Source organism: Phasianus colchicus, chromosome 18 (genome assembly GCF_987193195.1).
Source record: "Phasianus colchicus chromosome 18, bPhaCol1.hap1.1, whole genome shotgun sequence".
Classification (NCBI taxonomy): Eukaryota; Metazoa; Chordata; class Aves; order Galliformes; family Phasianidae; genus Phasianus; species Phasianus colchicus.
Window position 1 is genome coordinate 10,735,024 of NC_143453.1, and position 20,241 is coordinate 10,755,264.

A 20,241-nucleotide genomic window follows, 5' to 3' on the forward strand; every position below is an offset into this window, starting at 1 on the left:
TTCTGAAAGACTTTGGAGGACTCAGGGTTGTGGACAAGGGGCAGGCGGCACTAGAAGCCCCCCGCAGCGCCAGGAGCAGCGCGCCGAGCGGACGTGCCCGTGACTCAGTGCCACGGCACCTTTAAATGGGCGAGCTGTGGCCCCCAGCGCCTCGGCTGGCCGCCGTGCCGTGCCGTGCCGTGCCGTGCCGTGCCGTGCCGTGCCGTGCCGTGCCGTGCCGTGCCGTGCCGTGCCGTGCCGTGCCGTGCCGTGCCGTGCCGTGCCCCCCCACTGTCGCGCACCGCGCCTGCGCGGCCATCGCCAGGGTCGGCCGTGCTCCCGTCGGCGCCGCGCTCCGCACAGCTTTGTCCGATCGCGGGCGACTTGGAGGCCCGGAGGGGCGGCGGGGAACCTCGGGGTGACCCCGAGCCGCTGGATACGAGAGGGCGGTGGGCGCAGGCGGCCCTTAAGGTGGATCGGCGCTTAAGGTGGACTGGCCGTTAAGGTGGATCGCGTTTAAGGTGGACTCGCCGCCAAGCCGCGCCTGCGGGGCGGGCAGGGCCGGGCTTCGGCATGGGGAGAGGCTCCTGAAGCGGCCGCCGGAGGAGCAGCGCCGGCCGTCCCGAGGAGGAGATGGGGGAGGCCCGCTGCTGAGAGCCAACTTCTCCCGGCCGCCAACAATGAGCAGCGCGCAGCCCCGCAGGCAGAGGCGGCCCATGGACGGAGGCGAGGCGGGGGAGCGGAGCCAGATGCCGAGCTGCCGAGGGGCTGACAGGAGAGCGGCTTTCCCCCTCCAGCGAGTCTCCAGCTCCTGACTGCTCACCGGGAGGAGGGGGGGGGGGAGGCCGTTCCGCCGTCTTTTGATTGGGAGAGATTTAATTTTCTTTCGAGGGAGCTCCTCCATCACCGCCCTCAGCGCCGCTTCCCGGCCCCGAAGTTGTCCCGGCCGCGGTTCCCCCGCCCGCAGCGCCATGGAGACGGTGGGGAAGTTTGAGTTCAGCAGGAAGGACCTGATCGGACACGGAGCCTTCGCCGTCGTCTTCAAAGGCAGGCACAAAGAGGTGAGCCGGCCCTTCAGACGATTTTTACCGTGGTTTTTTTTTTTTTTTTTCTTCCTCGCCTGGTTCGTGCCAGGCTGGGGGCAGCGCTCCGGGTGGCGCTGAGGCCGGGCCCGCTTTGTCCTCGCTTCTTTCCCTGCGCCGTTCTGCCTCCCGCCGTGCTCCCACCGGCAGGGGAAGCGGCTCGTTGCACAGCGCAGGGAAAGCCAGCTCGCTGCGGGCCTGGCGGTGTTAGGGCTTGGGATAAGCCGTGGTTCCCACAGCCTTTCTTTCTAGCGGTTAAATAAGGGGATAATCGTCAACAAAACCCCAAACTTCGGGCTTTTCTGCTTGTGCTGGCACAGCTCGGGACGAGGCAAGTCTGAACATGCGTTGGGGCACGGAGCAGAGGCCTTTCCTGGTGCTGCAGGACGCCTTCCAGCAGTGCCAGCACCCTGATGGAGGCTGCTCACCCGGCCTGTGCTAACGGGGAAATATGCTCTGAATTACACGTGCGCTTTTCCCCTTTCAGAAACCTGAGCTGGAAGTAGCTGTGAAATGCATTAACAAGAAGAACCTTGCAAAATCACAGACTCTGCTGGGCAAGGAAATTAAAATACTTAAGGTAAAGGCCAACAGAGCTCTTTTCTTACAGTCTTTGTTACCTATGCCCTTTGTTGCTCTGAGCTTATTGTTTTGTTTAATTTTTTTCTAGGAACTGAAACATGAAAACATCGTTGCCTTGTATGACTTCCAGGTAAGTACATTCAATTATGGCGAAGCATTCTAGATATGGGAGAGGTTAAGTAGAGTTTTTGCATTTTGTTTTTTTTGACAGATGTTTGTAATCAAATATAGGTGTTCTGGGGAAAAGGCCTTCTCTCAAGATAGGGGAAGCTCTGTTCTCTCTGTTCTCCTTGGACAGCGTGACACACATATTGTGTATGGACTGTGCTCTGGAGGCTAAGACTTCTGCAGCTGGGAGTTGGGGTGGGACTCTGGTTCTCAGGATGCTTATGCAGCAAAATGCAATGTGTGATGAATGTGCTGGAAGATCCTAAGTTCTTAAAATGTTAGAAACAAAACTTGCAGGAGTTGCTCTGGGCACTCCTGCCTCTTACTTTTCTTTCTCTGGTCTGAAAGTTTCATTTTTCCCAGACAGTGTAGAAATAGTGTGAGTATGACTTTGTAGCATATGATTGCCCTCCGTTCCTGAGGATTTCCATCAGCGTTTTTCTGCTGTCCTTGTGGCAATCAGTAAGCGTTTAAAAATTGCAGCAGGCATTTTTAGATGGCTGTGGTTTCCCTCAGCTGCTTTTTCCCTCAAAACCAGCTCTATCTAAAGGGCTCTGAAACACGACTGCTCCAGTGACTTTTCTTTCCCTGGAGCATTTTGTTAACCTGCTTCGTGGCCTAGCAGGGTTCTATTTCTGTGGCATTAGCGATGCTTTCTTTAAGAAAAACCCTGCAGGATCAGAGCGTGAAACGGAAACCCTCAGTTTGCTGGCAGAGGGAGCGGAGGGCGGCCTGGGGGACGCGGCCCCAGCACAGCGCCCGGTGTCACGAGGCCGGTGTTTGTTGACATTCCTCCTCCTCCGCCGATTGGCTGCGGTGACTTGCGTCACGCGCGGCGCGATGGCTGATTGGTTGGCCCGGCCGCAATGCCTGCTGGGTGCTGTAGTTCCCCCCCCCTCCAGGCTCTGAGGCCTGAGGGCCACATCGCCTCGCGCCTCGGGTTCCTGGAAAACGAAGCGTGTGACGGTGCTGAGAGCGGGTGGACGGGCGGGGGGGGATTGGGGTGATCCGACAGGGAGGACAGGACGCTGGGAACAGGATCGATTCTTGGAAATGCCCTCTGGGTGATGAGAGGCCACCTGTTCGCTGCCCGCCCCCGGGCTGAGGCGAGGAGCTGGGGCTGCCCTGAGCAGAGCTCCTCTATGGGCTGGGCTGTGTTGTGTTTGTTAGCTGCCAGCACCGGGCACGCTGCTTTGCGGCCTGGCTGGTTTGGTTTGCCGGGCAGAATGAGGTGATGGAGGTTGTGCTATGGGGATGTGGCACTCCAGGGTGTGAGATCCCCTCTGCTGCCCGTTGGCCTGTGGCCAGACCCAGCCTGCAGCGGCCTGCACAGCACAGCTGGTGTGTGATGAATGCCCAGCTGTTACAGGAGTCATGTCAGAGCAAATTACCTGCAGAGGTAATAGTGCAGTGCTGCAGAGGGCTGGCTTCTGCCCACCTTGCCTTCCTCTGTGGGAAAGACCATTGCTTATTCATCTTCATTTATAGCTGCTTCATTCATAGATATGTGCAAGTTTACCCTTGCGTATGTCACTGTGGCAGTTGCCAGCCCTTCCCTGTAGATTTTCTAAAGCTGTGGAGGTTTTTTTTTTTTCTATTACAACATCAAAGAGTAAAAAGGAAAAAATAGCTTCTGCAAATCTTACTGTTGCCCTATAGCTTTGTCACTGTGTTTTGTCTTCCTTTTCTCTGCACATCCTCTCAGCAGTGACTTGAACGTTTTCTCACATCTTCCTTGCACACAAGGAAATGGTTGCCAAACCCACAGTGGCTGTAAGTCACTGATTGCACCCAGTAATGCTTTCATTTACGTTTTCCTAGTTACAAGTTAATGCTAAGTAGGCCTCATACAAGTGAAGATTTTTGATATAATGCCAGATTTGCCTCAGACAAGCACTTACAGAGTTGATATTTAATACTGACAGCAGCTCACACCACTGGCACACTTATTCTTCAATTTATGGAAAAATTGTCACGTTCCTCCTTGGCTCATAAATACTGACAAAGACCTATGACACAATATCACAAAATAAGGCACTTACAGGGGATAAATTAGTACTGCTGAATGTTTCATGCACAGCAGTGCAGTGTCTGGACTTTTATAGATCCCCTTGCTGGAGTCCTAAGAGCAGCACCATTATGTGAGAGCGGCTCGCAAAATGAAATATGCATATTTCCATTATTATGTGCTCATATATTAATGAGAGATGCTGTGAGTAGTTGAGGAGCCTAAAGAGAGAACCCCTGCTCAAGAAATGGATAAACCATATTTTGTTGCACTTCTGAAAGCACTCTGTGTTTAGTGTCTGTGCAGATCTTTCCTAGGCACAGGAGATGTTTGGCATAAAGTGAAAACCAGATTCTTCTCTGTTCAGGGTGTGTTAGTAGCTACTGAATAGCTGCTCACTCCTCAACTGGCTTGCAGAGGCTGGGATTTTCCAGACTGCTGCAGTTGAGAGGAGTGCAGTAATGCAGACATCTGGAAAGCAGTAGTCTTACTACTCTTTGAAGAGAGCCAATGAATCCTTGTTCATTAAGGTGGAAATTAATGACAACAAGGATACAGCTATTTCCACTGTACAGGAGCTTGGTTTGGAACATGTTTCTTACAGCATGAACTTTAAAAGCAGTGAGGATCAGCTGAACCTTTTGTGCATACTGACAGTAAAAGCTTGGCAGCATGTAGTCTGGTTTATGAGTCTCACTTTTGTGTGTTTTTTTTTTTTTTTAACACTAGATGTTGAATCTGAGTCTGGTCATAGATTACTTGAGTAGTTAATAGGGTTGAATGATGCTAAGGTAACTTTTGAACTTGTTGGATCCTGAAAGGTCTGTGATCTGGACTGCTTCCTCCAGCACTGTTTTCTTCCCTGTGCTCTTCTTATACAAAGAGGCTTGGTTGAATAGGTGCCAGCTGAAGACATAATGTGACTGTTGCAAAGCAGCCCTAGCCCAGCTGCCCCGGGCATGCAGGAAATTAGCTATTCCTGGACATAAATCATCCTTTGGATGTTAAAAAGCATTTTCCTATATGAAATGGGAAGAAGGACCACTTTTCCTAGGTGTGTGCTGTGATCTGAGCTTCCTAAGGCAGCTAAGCTATGGCTGATTTTGTGGGGGTATGTATATATGTGTGTGTGTATATATATAATTTTTGTGTGTGTGTGTGAGTCTGGTTGTAGAAAAGTAGCTGTTAATATCACACAGTTTCTAATTCAGCCTCAGTTACCTGAGGGTCTGCTTTCCATAATTTTATGTTGAGTTGGTACACTCATCAGCTAGGGATGAGCTCAGAGAAATGCTGAAATCACTCGTGCAGTAAAGACTCACCAAAAATATTTCTGCTGGGGTGACTGTATCACCTGGAGCACCTGCTGAGGAGTCAAGGACCGGGGAGTTCTTGCAGTGCAGTTTTTCTTGTGCACGTGGATTCAGGCATGGGGTGGCAGAACAAACATTCTTTGGCTGAATGACTAGTTAACCTGGGCTGCTCTTTGGGGCCAAGTTCTACAAGGCTTATTTCATTGTTGCTTTCTATAAAATCCCTATAATCAATAGGATCCTGGCTTTTGGGACAGTGATGTTATGCTCTCTGCTTCATCATCCTTTCCTGATGTTGCCTCTAGCTGCCAATTCACCTTCTGTGTCCCCTGGCACTGCTTATTGAGCAGCAGTGTCCTTTGGTGTGCCCTCCAGCACTGCTTGCTCCTGCTGCAGTGCTTTGCTGGTCTGCATGCTGCCAGATGAATCAGTGGTGCTGCAGTGACACCTTCCCCACCACCACTTTGTGCCACCTCATGTGGGATCTGCTGTTCCTTGGGCATTACTCTTTGGGTGCCATGTCTCAGGAGACAAGGCTCTGCTGTGACACTGGGGATGACTAAGAAGGCACTCTTTGTCAGGCAGATCACACTCCTGAGGTCAGGCAGGCTGCCTGGTTAAATCCTGCTTTAATTCTATCCTTGAGTGAGGCTGGCATGTTGCCTTGTGAGTGGGTGTGCAGCACAGGCTCTCCCGCATGCTGCCAAGCAATCCTCCTTCTGTTTGTGCTGTGGCTGAGGGTGGTGTGTCTGCTGTCCTGCTCTGTCAGCATCCTCGCATCTGCTGGGGGGTGTCACTCTTACTGAAGATTGAGTCTGCCTTATTTAGAGCTAGAAGGGGGGAAAGGATGGAAAATCCATCTGCCCTCTGCCAGTAGCTCTGTAAGATGGTTGAGAGTTTAGTGAATCAAAATGTCTATGTTTATGGCAAGTAGAGTGTTTTACAGTCTTGATCTTTGTTTTATGTTGACTTCACTAGCTGAGTACTCTACTGTGCCGGTGACAGAAACATCTAGCAAATGTTGACCACTAAATATAGACCTTAGAGGAGTCATTGGGCTTTTTTTAGAGGGAGTGGCTTTGCTGCATTTCTGAAGTGATGATCCCCGTTTTACTCATCCTGTATGTAAAGCACATACCTGGGTTCTTCTCACATGATCAGGATGTCATGGGAGAGCCAGCAACCTGAAAGGTTAATAGCCTTTAGAGCTCCCTTGGAAGGCAGCATTACTCAGACTATGGTGATGGATTAAGGAATGTTTCCCAAGAGTAATTGGAAACTGGTAGGCTGCTGTGTTCGCAGTTTGACAGCAAGGCTCTGGTAGCAGCTGAGGTGCTATTCATGCAGCTCTTCCTTAAGCTTCGTCAGTGTTTCCTTTAGGAAAATTTCCTCTGAGCAAGTCCTTGTGATGGCTGAACACGTTGGGTTGGAATGGGTGAAGTAAGGTGGATGGGAAGAGGTGCCTCCTAAGTATGTGGACAGGAAGAATGCCCCTGAATGATGGCTGAGCAGGACTGAACTCAGTCTACCTGCCAACAGATAACTTCAGAGCTGCTTTTGTGGTGAACATATTGCAGAGTGGTGCTTTAATGGTGTGAACGTCTCCTGCTTTATGGTGTGCAGGCTTTAAATGCCACCATAAATGTGAAGAGATGCTCTCAAAATGGGGAGTGAGGATCTCAACGCTGCCTTTGCTTTAATACTAAGGCTGTTTTGGGGGGAGGGCTGAGTGAAATAAACCAAATTCTGCATCACTGGTGGCTTAGGGCAAAAATATTCTGTCTGGCTGCAGGAACACCTGGCTTGTCTCCTAGCATCAGAATAATGGGTGGAATTAGGTCAGCGGAGCTGGCTGGCGTAGTAACGTCAACCAGACAGTATGTTTCAATTGCAGGGAATGAAAGATGCTGAATTTCAAGTTTTTAGAGATCTCACTTAGAAAAGTGTGTTACATGGCCAGGCAAGGAGAGGCCTGCCAGCCCTCTGGCTGTGCCTTGGTGGCCCGCAGTGCTGCAGGGTGAGGCGGTGTAAGGCAGAGCTGCAGTGTGCCATCCGGGAGGTTTAAGGCATATCTTTTGTTTCCTTTGTGAATGCCTTGTAATGTCGCTGCAGGCAGAGCTAACAGTTAGGTAACTTTCTTGTGGGGGCTTTTTCCTTTGTGTGACTGGTAGTTATTTTCAGTTTAACTGACAATTGTAGCCAGTGTGTTAAAGTGTACTCTATTTTCGTTGCTTTTGAAATGCTGCAGGTTAAAGCCCTGTTTCTCTGGCTTCTGGTAACTGGATATATTTCCTCTTAAGTTAAGACTGTTTTCTGAAAGAAAATCCAGACTTTTTCTTTACGTTCCTTGTTACAATGCCTTTGTGCTGTGAGTGTGTCTGCTTTCCTAAATGTGTATGAAAAGGAAGCTAGCAAGAGCCAGCTAGTCATGCAGCAGCCATATAAAAATCAAAAATCCAGTGGGGGTTGGGCCTGAGGTTTCTACAGTTGCATTAAAAGAAAAAAAAAAAATCTCCTGCAGGATATCAGGTTAAGCATTTATGGGATTTGCTATTAAAAAAATCCAAGCTGTTCCCAACTCTATTAGTAGAACTGAACTCACTGATTCTAAAATCAAACTTCCAGATTGAGTAGCTTTGCTTGGACTTGAACCTCCCTCAATAAGTTTGTCTTGGTGAGTTTGACTCTAGCTGAAGCCTTCAGCAGTGTGCCAGACCCTTGGTGTGCAAGGGAGCAAACCTTAAATGCTCATTTTATAAAGTGACTGTGTAATAAAAAGGAGATGAAGAAAAAATATAGAAAAGCAAATTGGATCTTCAGTATCTTATGTTCAAAATGTTGAAGTCTCTTCTCTTGCCAGCATTAGCACAGTACATTGCCATGTGCAATGAGACAGTTGCTTCTTTGAACCAAAAGCTTCTTGGACTCATCCTTGTTAGCAGGGGTATAACTGCATTTGCCATTCCATGTCAGTATGTCCCAGCTTCTCAGAACTCTGCTACTCTTTTCCTCTGTGGTCTGTGACATGTTGTGAGGCATTCGTAGTGCCCTAAGAGCCAGCCAGAGACATCAGCTGCTGCAGGTGACACAGCCCTACCCCCAGACGGTGCTGTAAGAAGTGACTGTTTCTCTGGTGTCCCAGCAGCAAAAGTCTTTAATTTGCTGTGGTGTGTGCCTCTGGTCTCACCTTGAAGCTCTGCGTCTTGTTGAATCTGCCACTTCTCTCTGCTCTTGTGACATTAATCCTTGGTTTGGTTTCTGTGGTTAACATCAGATACAGCTTGCAGCTTTGGCTTGCTGTGCTGCTTGTTCTGCAGAGGCCTCGCATGCCTCTGAAGGAGCTGTGCTCTTCTGTTTGGGCTCTGCAAGTGCTGCTGTTATGTCATTCAGTGAGTGCACTGCTTGGTGAGGCTTGGTTTGGGGCCTGAAGTGATCCTATGTGGCTGGCTGCTGCTCACTGGGGCCATAGCTACCAGTGGAGATGGAAGAGCTGGAGCCCACCTTCATGAAAGGGAGTGGTGGAGTTCCTTTGAATCTCAAAGGCTGAGCTGTCTTATAGCTGTTCTGCTGTTCTTATTAGTTGCCTGGCAAACTGTAACTCCACAGAAGAGACAGTACCCTGTTCATTTTTAGGTGTCACATAGTCAGACTTCAGGACTGTTGCTAGGGGATTTGATTGTATGGGAAGTATTTTTTCCTCCCTTCCTGAAGCCCGTGCAGAACCAGAGGATAGGTCTCCTGCTGTTAATAACCTGCACTAAGTGTGAGCTGCACTGAAACATCTCTTCTGTTTCATATGCAGAAAACAGCATAGTGCCTGAAATGGAGTAGCACTGGCCTTTGCAACTTCTCATGATGCTATAGAAATTGTACCTTTAGCATGGTGTCCACAAACCTCTATGCTGCAGAGCCTCCCTTCTGCTTGCCCTGTATCTTGACTGATGCTGCAAATCCTGGAACAAGATGTCAAGTCTGTAGGAGCAGAATGTAGTTGAGGGCGGTTGTAGAAGTCTTTGGGCCTCTTTGGGTCTTACTTTTGTCACTGTAGGAGCTGCACGAAGGCACTGGGAGCCCTTGTTCTCTTGGTATGTTGAAGATTTGCAGATGGTACTGAGCTGGTTAGAACACTTCCCAGAGAGTAACAGCAGGCTTTATTGCTGGACTCAGATCTCCAAAACAAGCAAAAATACTGAGTAGGCTGTTGCATGGTGGCATTTGTTGGTTGCTTACCATCTCCTCAACTGTGCTTGTGTGACTGCTGCCACAGCCCAAAGCTGCTCTCTTCATTCCAGTGTGGCCTTGGCACAAGAGGGAAGTGACCGTGGTTCCTTGTTATGGAGCAGGACATTGCTGACTGCACAGCTTGAATTCTAAAGCACTGTCCTAAAACATGCTTTTGTCTGGCCTTAAAGCTTCATGTGGGTGTAAGAAATTTTCTGTAGTATAGTGTGCCTCTGTGCAGAAAGGAGAGTATATTGGGGTGAATGAATACTTTCTTCTTTTGTCTCTCACGTGAATTAATTGTTATCTCCTGAATATGAAACTGCTTGAAGTGTTCTTGAGTTCTTTACTGATAAAGTTCAGAAAGAGTGGATAGAGGGAGCAGGACAGGAAGGCAGTAGGCTCTGAGTTATTTTTCATCTTTCTATAAGGGCTCAAGAGGCACATGAATGTCTCCTACGTTTTTGTTTTAGATCCCTTTTGCTGAGGGTGAGCACTGGTAGGTGCTCCCATAACTCAGATTAATGTTGCTATTGTCTCTTATCTTGCTTCCATTCAAATAATTGTGTCGAGATAATCCTTGCATGGCATGAAGGCTTTCTGTTCCTCCTCAAAGGTTGCTGTTGGGAGACTTTTTCCTCTCCTGAGAACTGCAGGTTCTGCCTGCTGAGCCCAGCTGGCACGGGAGCCACTGCCACAACAAAAGACTTTTTTCCAGGTGTCTCTGGCCTAGGAGGTGTGTCTGTAAAGCCAAATTCTGTTTGTTACAGCTGATGTTCATGACTCAGTGCTGCATTCAGAAGAGGGATGAGTAGAGCTCCTATGCCAGAAGGACACAGGCTTCATGAGAACCCGGAGGATGCAGCGTACCTCTGTGCTGAGATTCTGCTGCAGCAAGCGGGGGAAGTGGCATTTAAAACAAACAAAAACCCTCAGTGTTAAGCTTAGCTTTCAGTTGGTGTCAACTTTATCTTCCACTGTCAGGTTAACCCGGTGTTTTGTGTTTCTGTTTGGCTGGTACAACTGGTGAGGTCTAGCCTTGTTCACAAAGGTCTCTGAGGTGATTATCTTTGCTTGGCAGCTGCTGCAGGTGCTGAGAGACAGCATTAGGCAGCACATGGTGGTGGATCTTCTTGGAGATACAAAACAGGAGCTCCTTGTCGGAGGGAGGCTGACCAATCTGGCACTGATGTGCTTTTCTCCAGGACGGCAACAAGAATGGTTCTGAGGACTGGAGTACATGCATATTCCCTCCTGTATGCAGAAGGAGCCTTGCCAGCCAGGAGGTGTGCAGCACATGGGTGTAACACACAGCAGTGCTCATTTTCCAAATCCTCTTTCTGCACCCCATCCCTCCTGGAAGAGATGAGTTACGTGAGATGGAAGCCATTCTTTGCAGAGTTGTTACCTCAGCATCTGTTACAACACTGATTCCATGCAGATGGGTGAAAATACAGCACTGCTGTGAGGGCTTTGGAGTATTGTGTAATTAAACTTTTTATTCCCCTCCCTGAACGTCTTTCTAAATTTGGTAGCAGGCTAGGAGCTGGGGTAGAGCGCAGGGGAGGACCTCTCTGCGTTTCCTCTTGCAGCCTTTTTAAGCTGTGGCAGGAGGATGACTAAGTGTGGGTACACCCAGATGTTTCCCTTTGGACACACCTAAAGAAGACACTTTCCAAGAAGAGGATCATGTCACCTTCCTGTGTGGGTGGAGAGAGAATGTAAAGGGAGACAGGACTACTGGGCCTCAGCATCACTAACCTCATCGCTCAGTGCCTCAGTGGGGGATCTGAACAAATGCTGTCCCGAGGTGATTTCTGCTGTGTTGCTAAATGAAGTTTCTTTATTTCTTTGTCCTCTGTTGGCAGATGTGTGTTGTTTGTGGACAGTAGAGCCTATTGCCTGTTTTTACACTCAATTAAATTGTAACTTCACTTCTTGGGCCTCTGCTGAAAGAACTGCAAGTCAGGCACTGATCCAGACTGATTAATTATCAGCTTGATGTCTTTGGCAGAGGCCTTTATTGTTGTTGTGGCAGGGTACTGCTGGAGCACTGTGACGAGGGAAGTAGGGTGTCATTTCTGTGCAGATCCATAGGCAAGTGGTAGGGCTGGCCTTGACTGCAGGGCTGGCACATGGCAATAAATTGTCTGCAGCACTTCTTGCACATAAGCCTCTGCAGAAACAGAACCAACTGTGATGTTGTTCTTGTTACTGGTGTGGAAATGAGTCGGGCATTTTGATGCTTTTCAGAGAGACTAGTAGCCTGCAAAGTTTGCCTTGTGGTGTTTTTTTCCTGTTTGTTGAACGAATGAATGAATCATAAGTACCATGAAGGATAAAAAAAAGGGAAGAAATAATTTTTGCTGCTGAATCAGCCTAAGAGAAGTCTATCGGCCCATTTGAGAAAACAGGGATCTCTTTCCTTCCTTGTTTCCTTTATTAGCCACTGTAAGCTACTGGCTGAAGGCTTGTGCCAAGCATGACTTTTTTCTAGGGCTCTTCCTGAATAAATGTTTAGCTTTTGTGGTAAAATTCCTACAGATCTGTCTGGTAAGTCTTAAAATGCTGAAGTTGCAAATATGGAAGTTGTCGCATCCCTGCTGTAGGCATCTGTGAGCTGAGAGTGCTGAAGCTGCAGTGAGTGTGCACACAGTGGGGTGCTGGCTCCCATAGCTGCATGCTGCTAAAGCCCTGGCTCAGCTCATGTGGTCTCTGTGCCCACAAATGGGGTTTTTCACGAAGGAAGGAAAGCTGGAAGGCGGTGGGCTCCAGCACTGTGCTCACAGGTACCAACAGCTAGCAAACTGTGGAAGCTGACACTCCCTGCAAAATACCTCTACAAAATAAGCCCCCTGCAGTGTGTTTGGTGTTGAAGTTGAGTCCTTGGCGTTGGTTGTTCCATTCTGCACTGCTGCTGTGATATGTTCTGCAGTTTGTTAATGTACACGTGGCCACAGAGAAAACCATGCTTCCAGTTCTCACTTGTGGGCATTTTTCCAAATCAAAGGAAGGCGATTTCAGTTCCCACCAGAAACAATGGGTATTGAAGACAAATTTGGTGAGGCTCATGTTATACATAATCAGCAAAGAATGTTCCCCAATAAGACTGGGATGGGCAGAGGGTGCTGTTGCCAGCAGATGGTTGGGAAGTTACCTCTTCTCTTTTGATTCTTGTTGGGCAGCGCCTTCTTATCTCCTCGCTCTGTGCTGTGAGATGAACCCACTGCTGTCACTGTTGCTGGGGAAGTTGACCAAAGCATCTCCCTTTTCTGCCTGCGTCCTTATTTAACCCCGTCACTGTACACGCTGGTGACTAAAAATCAGTGACTTGCTTTATGATATGTTTGCACAGTCTTTAAATAAAGCACAGAGGAAAAATAACCAAGCTATGCAGTGTATGCTAGTTGTTAGCTAATAACTTAGAAGATACTAGTAATAACTTCTGGATTTAGCATATGTAAGCTCTATTGCCTATTCATTTTCTAAAAAGGTAATAATAGGCTTTCCTGAGCCCTGCTGGCACTGTACGTATTAATGGGTTAGAGGTGCTGCTGAGCTGTAGTGTCTACAGCCTGCTCAGTAAGGAGCCTCTATGAAAAGTACTGTTGTGGTATGAGGGACTGCGTGCAGGCTGCAAACACTGACTTGGAGACTTGCTGTGAGCCTGGACACTGCCTTGTGCTGAGCTGGTGGTGCTGAGCTGCAGGCTGTGCTGTGCTCCTGCTCTCAGCCCTGTATCACAATCACACTGCATGCTTGGGGCTGGCCTCACAGGGAGCTGAAAGACACGGTGTCCCTCAGAAACCTTCACCATCTGCTCTTCCCATTAAGCACCTTTCCTACGTGGGGATTGAAACGCAGGTCCCCAGCATGCATTGCTCTTATCTTTTTGTTCCAGACGAGGGCTGCTCATGTGGGCATAGCTGCTCTAGAGGTCTGTGTTAAATGTGGAAATGATTAAGGCTCTGAGATAATAGCGTGCCAGCATCTGCATTGTGTTTGGGTGTTAATCCCAACAGCCAGAAAGGAACATTAAGACCCAAACCACAATACAGGAGATCTGCTTTGTTAACAGGTGCATGCTCAGGAAGGAATAATGTGCTTAAACTGGGGAGAAGTACTTGATGCTTAGAAAGGAAGTGATCCTTCAATAATCAATATGTAACAGAATTCCTCCAGTATCTGTTACTTAGAGAGCATTTCACCTGTTTGAAATAAAAGTGAGCTGCTGTAAGGCATGTGAAGTATTTTGATGCATAAATCCTTTCTTTCCATTTTCTCTTTCCCCAGGAGGTGGCAAATTCTGTCTACTTGGTTATGGAGGTGAGTGTCTTTTTTTTTTTTCTTTTCTTTTTATTTAACATGAATTAAGCAGATGAGTTTATTACACATACAGAGCTTTCTGCTTAGCATCACATGTGATGCTTTTGCTAATCTAATCTGCAGCTGCATTCCTCTTAGAACTGGAGCAGCGCGGGGGAAGATAGCAGTCAGTGGGATATTTTATATTGCTGTTGTCAGAAGGTCATACTGGTACAGGTTTAATCAGTTGAATGACTTATTTCAAGGGCTAAGTAGGTGTTACTGAGTAGTAAGCACTTCAAAGGTGCGTGGAAAGAAAACTGTATCCACACAAAACAGCTGCAAAGCTTTTGCTAGTTTGCTTCCCTCTTCAATCTTCACTCTGAGCTCTTGCTGACTTTCCCTAATAATATGGAGCACGTTGTAGAGAATTTCAGTTTTCAGCTATGGCTGCTCCTGAATTTTCCTTAGCCAGCTTGCTGGTGCTCTTTCAAGTGATGACCTGTCTGCTCTATTTTGGTTTTGTCTTTCTGTGCATGTACACAGAAGTATACACATGCACACCAAAGCTAATTAATGCTGGTTTATCATTATGCAATGTGGTGTGTAGGGGAAATGTGACACAAAGGGAACCTATTGGAAAAGCTTTTTTCTACCACTTAATGAATACTTATTTTGATGTATATGTGATTATTTATCACCTGTGATCCTAGTGAAGTCTACTGAACTTGAAACCTTTTGATTTTCTTCATGTTAACTGAGCTTTCTGTTCTTCCAGTACTGCAATGGTGGTGACCTGGCAGACTACCTTCACAGTAAGTAGAACAACATGGAGCGTGTCTGGTGTATTCAGAAGGAAATGCTGACTGAGAATCCATGGCAGTAAAAGCTAGTGTTGTAGTCTTTCTTATGTAGGTCAGTAGTGACTGAAGGATGTGGACTTTTCAGTCGGCAGATACCTGTTTTAGTTACAGCAACCTTAAGGATTAGTCACATTTTAACACTGCTGGGGACGTGGTTGGCCTCTTTCTTGGTCACTGCAAAAAGCCTATTCATACTGAGGTATTGCATTTCTATAGAGTTGGATTAAAACAGGATCCCAAGAATATATTCAGTTTTCTTCAATATCCTCCTTAGGAGTGTCCCCACACCTAGGACAGAGCACTTTCCTTATTTCACAGTATACTGAGGGTGACTATAGTGTAGCTGGTTGTGTTGTGGGGGTGATGAAATCTTCAAGCTTCAGGATCTCTTAGGTAGTGTAGCATGGGTATCTGTTACTGCCATCTCAAAGAACCTTTTGGTGAAACTGAAGTAAGTGTATCTTTGCCATTAAATTGAACGAAGTGTGCTTTCCATATTATTCAATTGTACTGCAGGGACTTGAGCCTTGCAAGTTATTTTTCAGTGCAGCCCTCTGGAGAGATACTGCATGCTGGTGTATATGAAAACCAGTTTGTACCTGGATACCTCATAGGATGACCTCATGAATTCTTTGAAAAGTAGGAGAATAACATTTAACAAGTTGCTTATACTTCTGCTGGTCTATGGCTCTGCTTTTCTTATTTTAAATTAGCTTTCTTGTTTTTGCATGCTAACTAAAAGATTATTAAATAGGAGGAAATAACTTCAATCTCATTTCTTGTGTGGTTCTGGATTATAGTTAAACAAAGTTTTGTTCATTGTTAAAATTTAAAACTATTCAGCTGGATAATCCTTCAGGCTGCTTGTTTGAGGTACACGATGCTGGGAAATGGCAGAAATTGAAGGATTAAAAGCTAAATTTACATTTGTCCTACAGCTAGTGTTGATATTCTTACAGTGATTATTTCAGGCTTGATGGTGGTACGTTGCACGCGCTATTCATGCAGATGTGTGTGTCTCTGGATTTCAAATTTTCAGGAAGTGTTAATACTTAAGGCAAATGAAGAAATATTCTGCTTTTCTCATGTTTTCTTAGTTTAAGATGTGGATAAGATAGAAGTGACAGTTACTTTTTTTTTTTAAATCCAGGTTTAATATGCTTTTTTACATAGATGATGGTGTTTTGCATCTGTTGGCTATTGCTATGCTTGAAAAGCAACATCTTTGGGATATTGTTATGAATACCAAGTGGAAATGGCTTTGTATTTGATACCTTCTTATTTAACACAAGAAGTAAATGTTAATAATGCAGTGCTTTTCAAACTAGTCAAACTTCAGTGTTGCCAGTGTTCTGGCAAGGTTTTAGCTTTTGGTCACGTGAAATGAACCTTGTTGATGTTAAGGCACTGAGTTGTGCGTGCTTGTTGACAAAGCTGTGTACAAGTTAGAACACAGCTTCTATCTGAATGGTTTCTAAAAACATGGGTTTATAGAAAATCTTCCTTCTCATATTGCTGCTTTTATGTGTACTGTATTTTTTTCTTCCTCCACTCAAAAAAGTGAAGCATTCTGTACAATTAGCTAGGCTATTAGCACAGCTCACTTCCTCATTTATCAAATGAGAGTGCTCAGGAAACTGGTGGCTAGTTTGAGAAAGTGACAATGAATTATGTTTGCAAAGTAAAACTGAGTTTTATCCCAATTTGCCTGGGATAAGGTTTGGTCCTTCTATGCCTGCGTTAGTTGAAAGTTACCACTAACTCTGGGTTGGTTTTCTTTTTTTTTTTTCACTTCTAAAGTATTTTATCCCAACAACTGTGGTCACCGGGAAACTGGAGGCTAGCTTTTTAACATCTGCCAGTAAAGAAGACAGCTGAGCAGGCATGGATATCCAGGAGATGGACAGTAAAGGTCAGCAGAAAGAGAGAGAGTTAGTCTCATCACTAAAACAGAAATCTGGGTTTTCCAAGTCCTAGGGTCTAGATGCTAATCTCAGCTCTTCCATCGTGTGGCTTTCTCCATTCCAGCACTTGCAGAGGAGCTATTCCAAAGAAGTGCATTTTTGCAGGCAGTCAGGGTGATTTTTGATGATAATTTTCTCCTGAAAGGAAGTTCTTCTTGGAAAATCCATATTTATTCCAGAGTATTTCACTGGATGAGCACAGGAGCTCATCTTTACTGAGCACTTATTGTGCTGCTTCAATTATTTTGATAATTGCATGATTGTATTTCAATGCAGCATCTACTTTCCCATTGACTCCTCAGACGTTTTTGCTCATAGTTCCTGCAGCACTTATGCAAGCAGCACATGCAAATCCCCTGGTTCTCATTGAATGAGATGCTTGTAAGCTTCCCAATCCATTCTGCCCTCTAATTACAAGCATTAGGCAATATGGTAATTCTGTGTTGAATCAAAAGGCACTCTAATTCTCCTTGTCTTTATAACTGGACGACGTGCATATGTGCACGTTTAATGCAGCGTGCATTTGTGTTGGATTAAACTGTCAGCCTCACCTCTTTGGTACAAGCTAAGATTGTACATGTTCTACTGAGCAGAGCTTCTGTGTTGTTTAATGATTTCTTTTCTGATAGATCTTGTTCAAATGAGATCTTTGATTTAAAGCCATCACGGCTTTAAATGAAAGGTATGTATTGAGCTTGCAGAGGTGGATCTCTGCAATGTATGGTAGAACTGAGAGGCATTTCAGAAGTTGCTGGTTTTGCTGTGTGAGTAACTTGAGTTCTGTGGTTTATAATAAGAGATCAGAGCCAGTTGGTCTAAAATTTCTTTAAATTCTGTGAATTGGTGTTGAGACAGGACAGGCTCCTGTAGATAGTTCATAAGCATGTATTCCTGACTCTTCTAAAAAGCCGCTTCTTGGAGATCACATCTCTGGAGAGAACTTTGCATCTGAACAGAACACTTCTTGGTTTGACCATGAAACATGCAAGGAGCTGTCATCTTCTAGTCTGGAGTAGCTGTGGGCAGTGCTTTGTGAGTGAGATGTCTGTGCTACCCCTTTCAGCTGGGCAATTAAGAATATCCATGGTGAGACTCAGTCTGCCTCATGGCAGTGCTCTGGCTCGTGCAGGAGGAGCCCTTCCAGGAGTCACCCCAGCCACGTGCTGGGTGAGCAGAGCTGGGGGAGCTGTGGGATGGACCCCAGATAAATCTGCCTGGCCTCTGGGGAATAAGTGTGACTGCATCAGATCTCTGTCTGAGATACCTGTGGACCCGTAAGACAAATTATTTTCCCTAAATAACTTTTCCAAAATGGAAAATGTCACGTAACCATCAAGTATACTCTGTGTTACCCCTGGATCAGCTGCCAATGCCTGTGTGCTACAGCTTGCTTGGCAGCCCCTTGCCAGGTGGAACACGCACTGCATGCCTGCACAGAGCTGCCCACAAACCACCTTTTTAGGTGGTTCCATCCTTCTCCTGTGCCTTGGGAGCAACGAGGCATGCAGGCCTTGTGCTGACCCGCAGTCGATGTTTGTTCTGATCTACTGACCTGTGAGGCAGCCGTTCCCAGGGCAGTAAGCAGAGTGCCTCGTCACTGAAGTGGAGCCCATGAAAATAAACACAGGGATATTATTACTTCTCAGGAGCAGCAAAGTGAGGCTTGTGAAACAGTTCTCTGCAAGAATGTGTTGCTGACCACAGGCCTCCATGGAGAAGCTTGGACTGCAGTGCAAGCTCAGTATTTTTCCAGCAGTTTGCTGGGGAGGATGAGAAACTGCCCCCCTTTTTTTTTCTTAATTCTTTTTTTGCAGGGGCAGAAGTGCAATTTTCCCCATTTGAGGTGCAGTAGAGACAGTGGGTTGTTTTGTTCTCCACATCTGAATTGAATGAGTGTCCTATATATTCTCCTTATGCTAATGGGAGTTGTCTATAGATCTTTTGCAGACCACTGTGTCAATGTTTTTGGCTGTCAGAAATCTTTCTGGTGGAGCGTGGCTAATGCTGCTTCTCCTGGTTGCTGTAGAACAAGGTGACCTGATGTGGAATTAAATCTGCTAGTCTGAAGAAAATGAGAAAGATGTCTGTAGGAAGAATGTGTCAAAATGAGTTATTGCCAGTACTCTGAAAAATCCAGATGCTGCAAAGTGTGAAGGGACCAGGAGTCTGACCCTTCAGGCTTCCACTGTGGGGTTTTGAATCCCTGAGCTTGAAGGTACAAGTGTATTCCTTTTTTGCTGAACTCTCCAGAGTCTCCTGTCTCTGACAGTGACAGTTGAATTTATTTCTCTGTCCTTCTGTTGGAGATTGCTGCTGTCATTTGGTAGACTGATGGGCTGAGTACGAGATAAGGGCCTTTGTTTTTCCTGTGTTGCGATGTCTGTTAATGGAGTGAGGTAAAGGGTATGCCCCTATGCTCCCTATGTAGCTCACTTTGTTGCTGAGGGCAGCTTCTTAATTTCACAGCCCTGCCCTGCAGCACTGCAACAAGTCTTGAGACTTCATGCTACCAAGAATCTAGCAGACCTGTGCCCAGTTTTGCTATGCTGCAGCATGGTGCCTTCCTTGTGCCACAGCAGATGAACTGGAGGACTCTCTGCATGCTCAGGACAAGAGCTTAAATGCCATGTGAGAGCATAAAAGTTTTGCAGATTTAAGAGCTGCTAACAGAACTTCTCTTTTGTAGAGATTGGTAACTTAGAGGCCTTATTTTATTATCTGACTACTTCTTCCTGATCCTGGCTGAGGGATGATGGCTAGTGTTGTGTTAGTCTTGCAGTCACCATGTTATGTAAAAGGGAGGGTAATGCCTGGAGAGATGCAGCGTGCTGCTGGAGCTGCAGGTCAGGACAAAGCTCTAAACAAAGCAGCTTCTCTGCTAGAGGCAAAGCGTACTTAGCCAGCAGTTCATAATTGCCTGCTAGCTTAACATTAAGAGCTGCCAAGTTCCACATTTTGCTTCTTGTCTGGGAGAAAATGAGACAACCTGTCCTTTCCTGGGCCTGAGCTGAGTTGGGCAGAAGTCTCTGGAACTCTTGCTGTTCTGTGTAAGGTTGGTGATTTGTTTCTGGATAAGTTTCCCTGTTGCAGTTGTTAAAGAGCAGGCGGTGCTTTTTCCAGAAGATGCAAGTAGGTTTGGTAGACTTGTGTCTAAGCTGCCTCTTGCTATCTTTAAAATCTCTTCAGAGAACCTCTCCTTATTGCAGAAGTGTTCTTTTTGGATTCCAGCTGAGTGCCAGTTCATGAGGGAAGAAGGCCCAGTGAGGGGAGAGAAACTCTATGTACACGTGCTCTGCTGTCACATGTACGAGTCCAGGGCTGGCTGATAGCTGTAGTGACATTTCAGCTCTGCTTGTGCCTCCTTCCAGAACAGCGAGCCTTGGGAGTGGTGGGAGGCTTTCTGTTCTAAATATTGTTTAACTTATCTGTGTCCCTTGCTGTTTTCCCATGTGCATATTTCAAAAGTTAGATTTTTAATTTCCTGTGTTGTGTTAAAGCTGCTTGCAACCTTATGTGTGTTTTCATAAGGATTCCTCCCTTCTAGCAGATGAAGTAGAGCAGCGTTTTGAAGTTCCTGCCAGTTTGTTTTAAGGTCTTACTAGAGAGCAGCTGGAAAAACACTAATGAAGTCCCAAGTTATTTTCAGGGACCTTCTACAAAAGAAATTACTCTAAGTGGAATGGTGCTTTCTTTAAGCCTGACTTGCTTGGTGACTGATAAGGAAGCAGGCTGGTAGCGCTGCTGGTCCTGTGGTTT

General features: G+C 46.4%; 1 protein-coding gene across 6 annotated transcripts in view; it reads left to right on the forward strand.

Annotated features, from left to right (window-relative positions):
* The window catches only part of ULK1 (unc-51 like autophagy activating kinase 1), an 88,365-nt gene that overhangs the window by 14,826 nt on the left and 53,298 nt on the right, over positions 1–20,241 (forward strand). For 2 of the 6 annotated variants that reach the window (XM_090120743.1, XM_090120739.1), the window contains exons 2-6: positions 871–1,040; positions 1,549–1,641; positions 1,732–1,773; positions 13,647–13,679; positions 14,437–14,473. In XM_090120743.1, the coding sequence (XP_089976869.1) occupies positions 951–1,040; positions 1,549–1,641; positions 1,732–1,773; positions 13,647–13,679; positions 14,437–14,473 (295 nt within the window). In that variant the 5' untranslated portion in view covers positions 871–950. Of the gene's footprint in view, positions 1–271; positions 1,041–1,548; positions 1,642–1,731; positions 1,774–1,796; positions 2,778–8,046; positions 11,164–13,646; positions 13,680–14,436; positions 14,474–20,241 lie in introns of those variants that run through there. The other 4 variants (XM_090120740.1, XM_031592748.2, XM_090120741.1 and 1 more) reach the window with 3 other exon arrangements.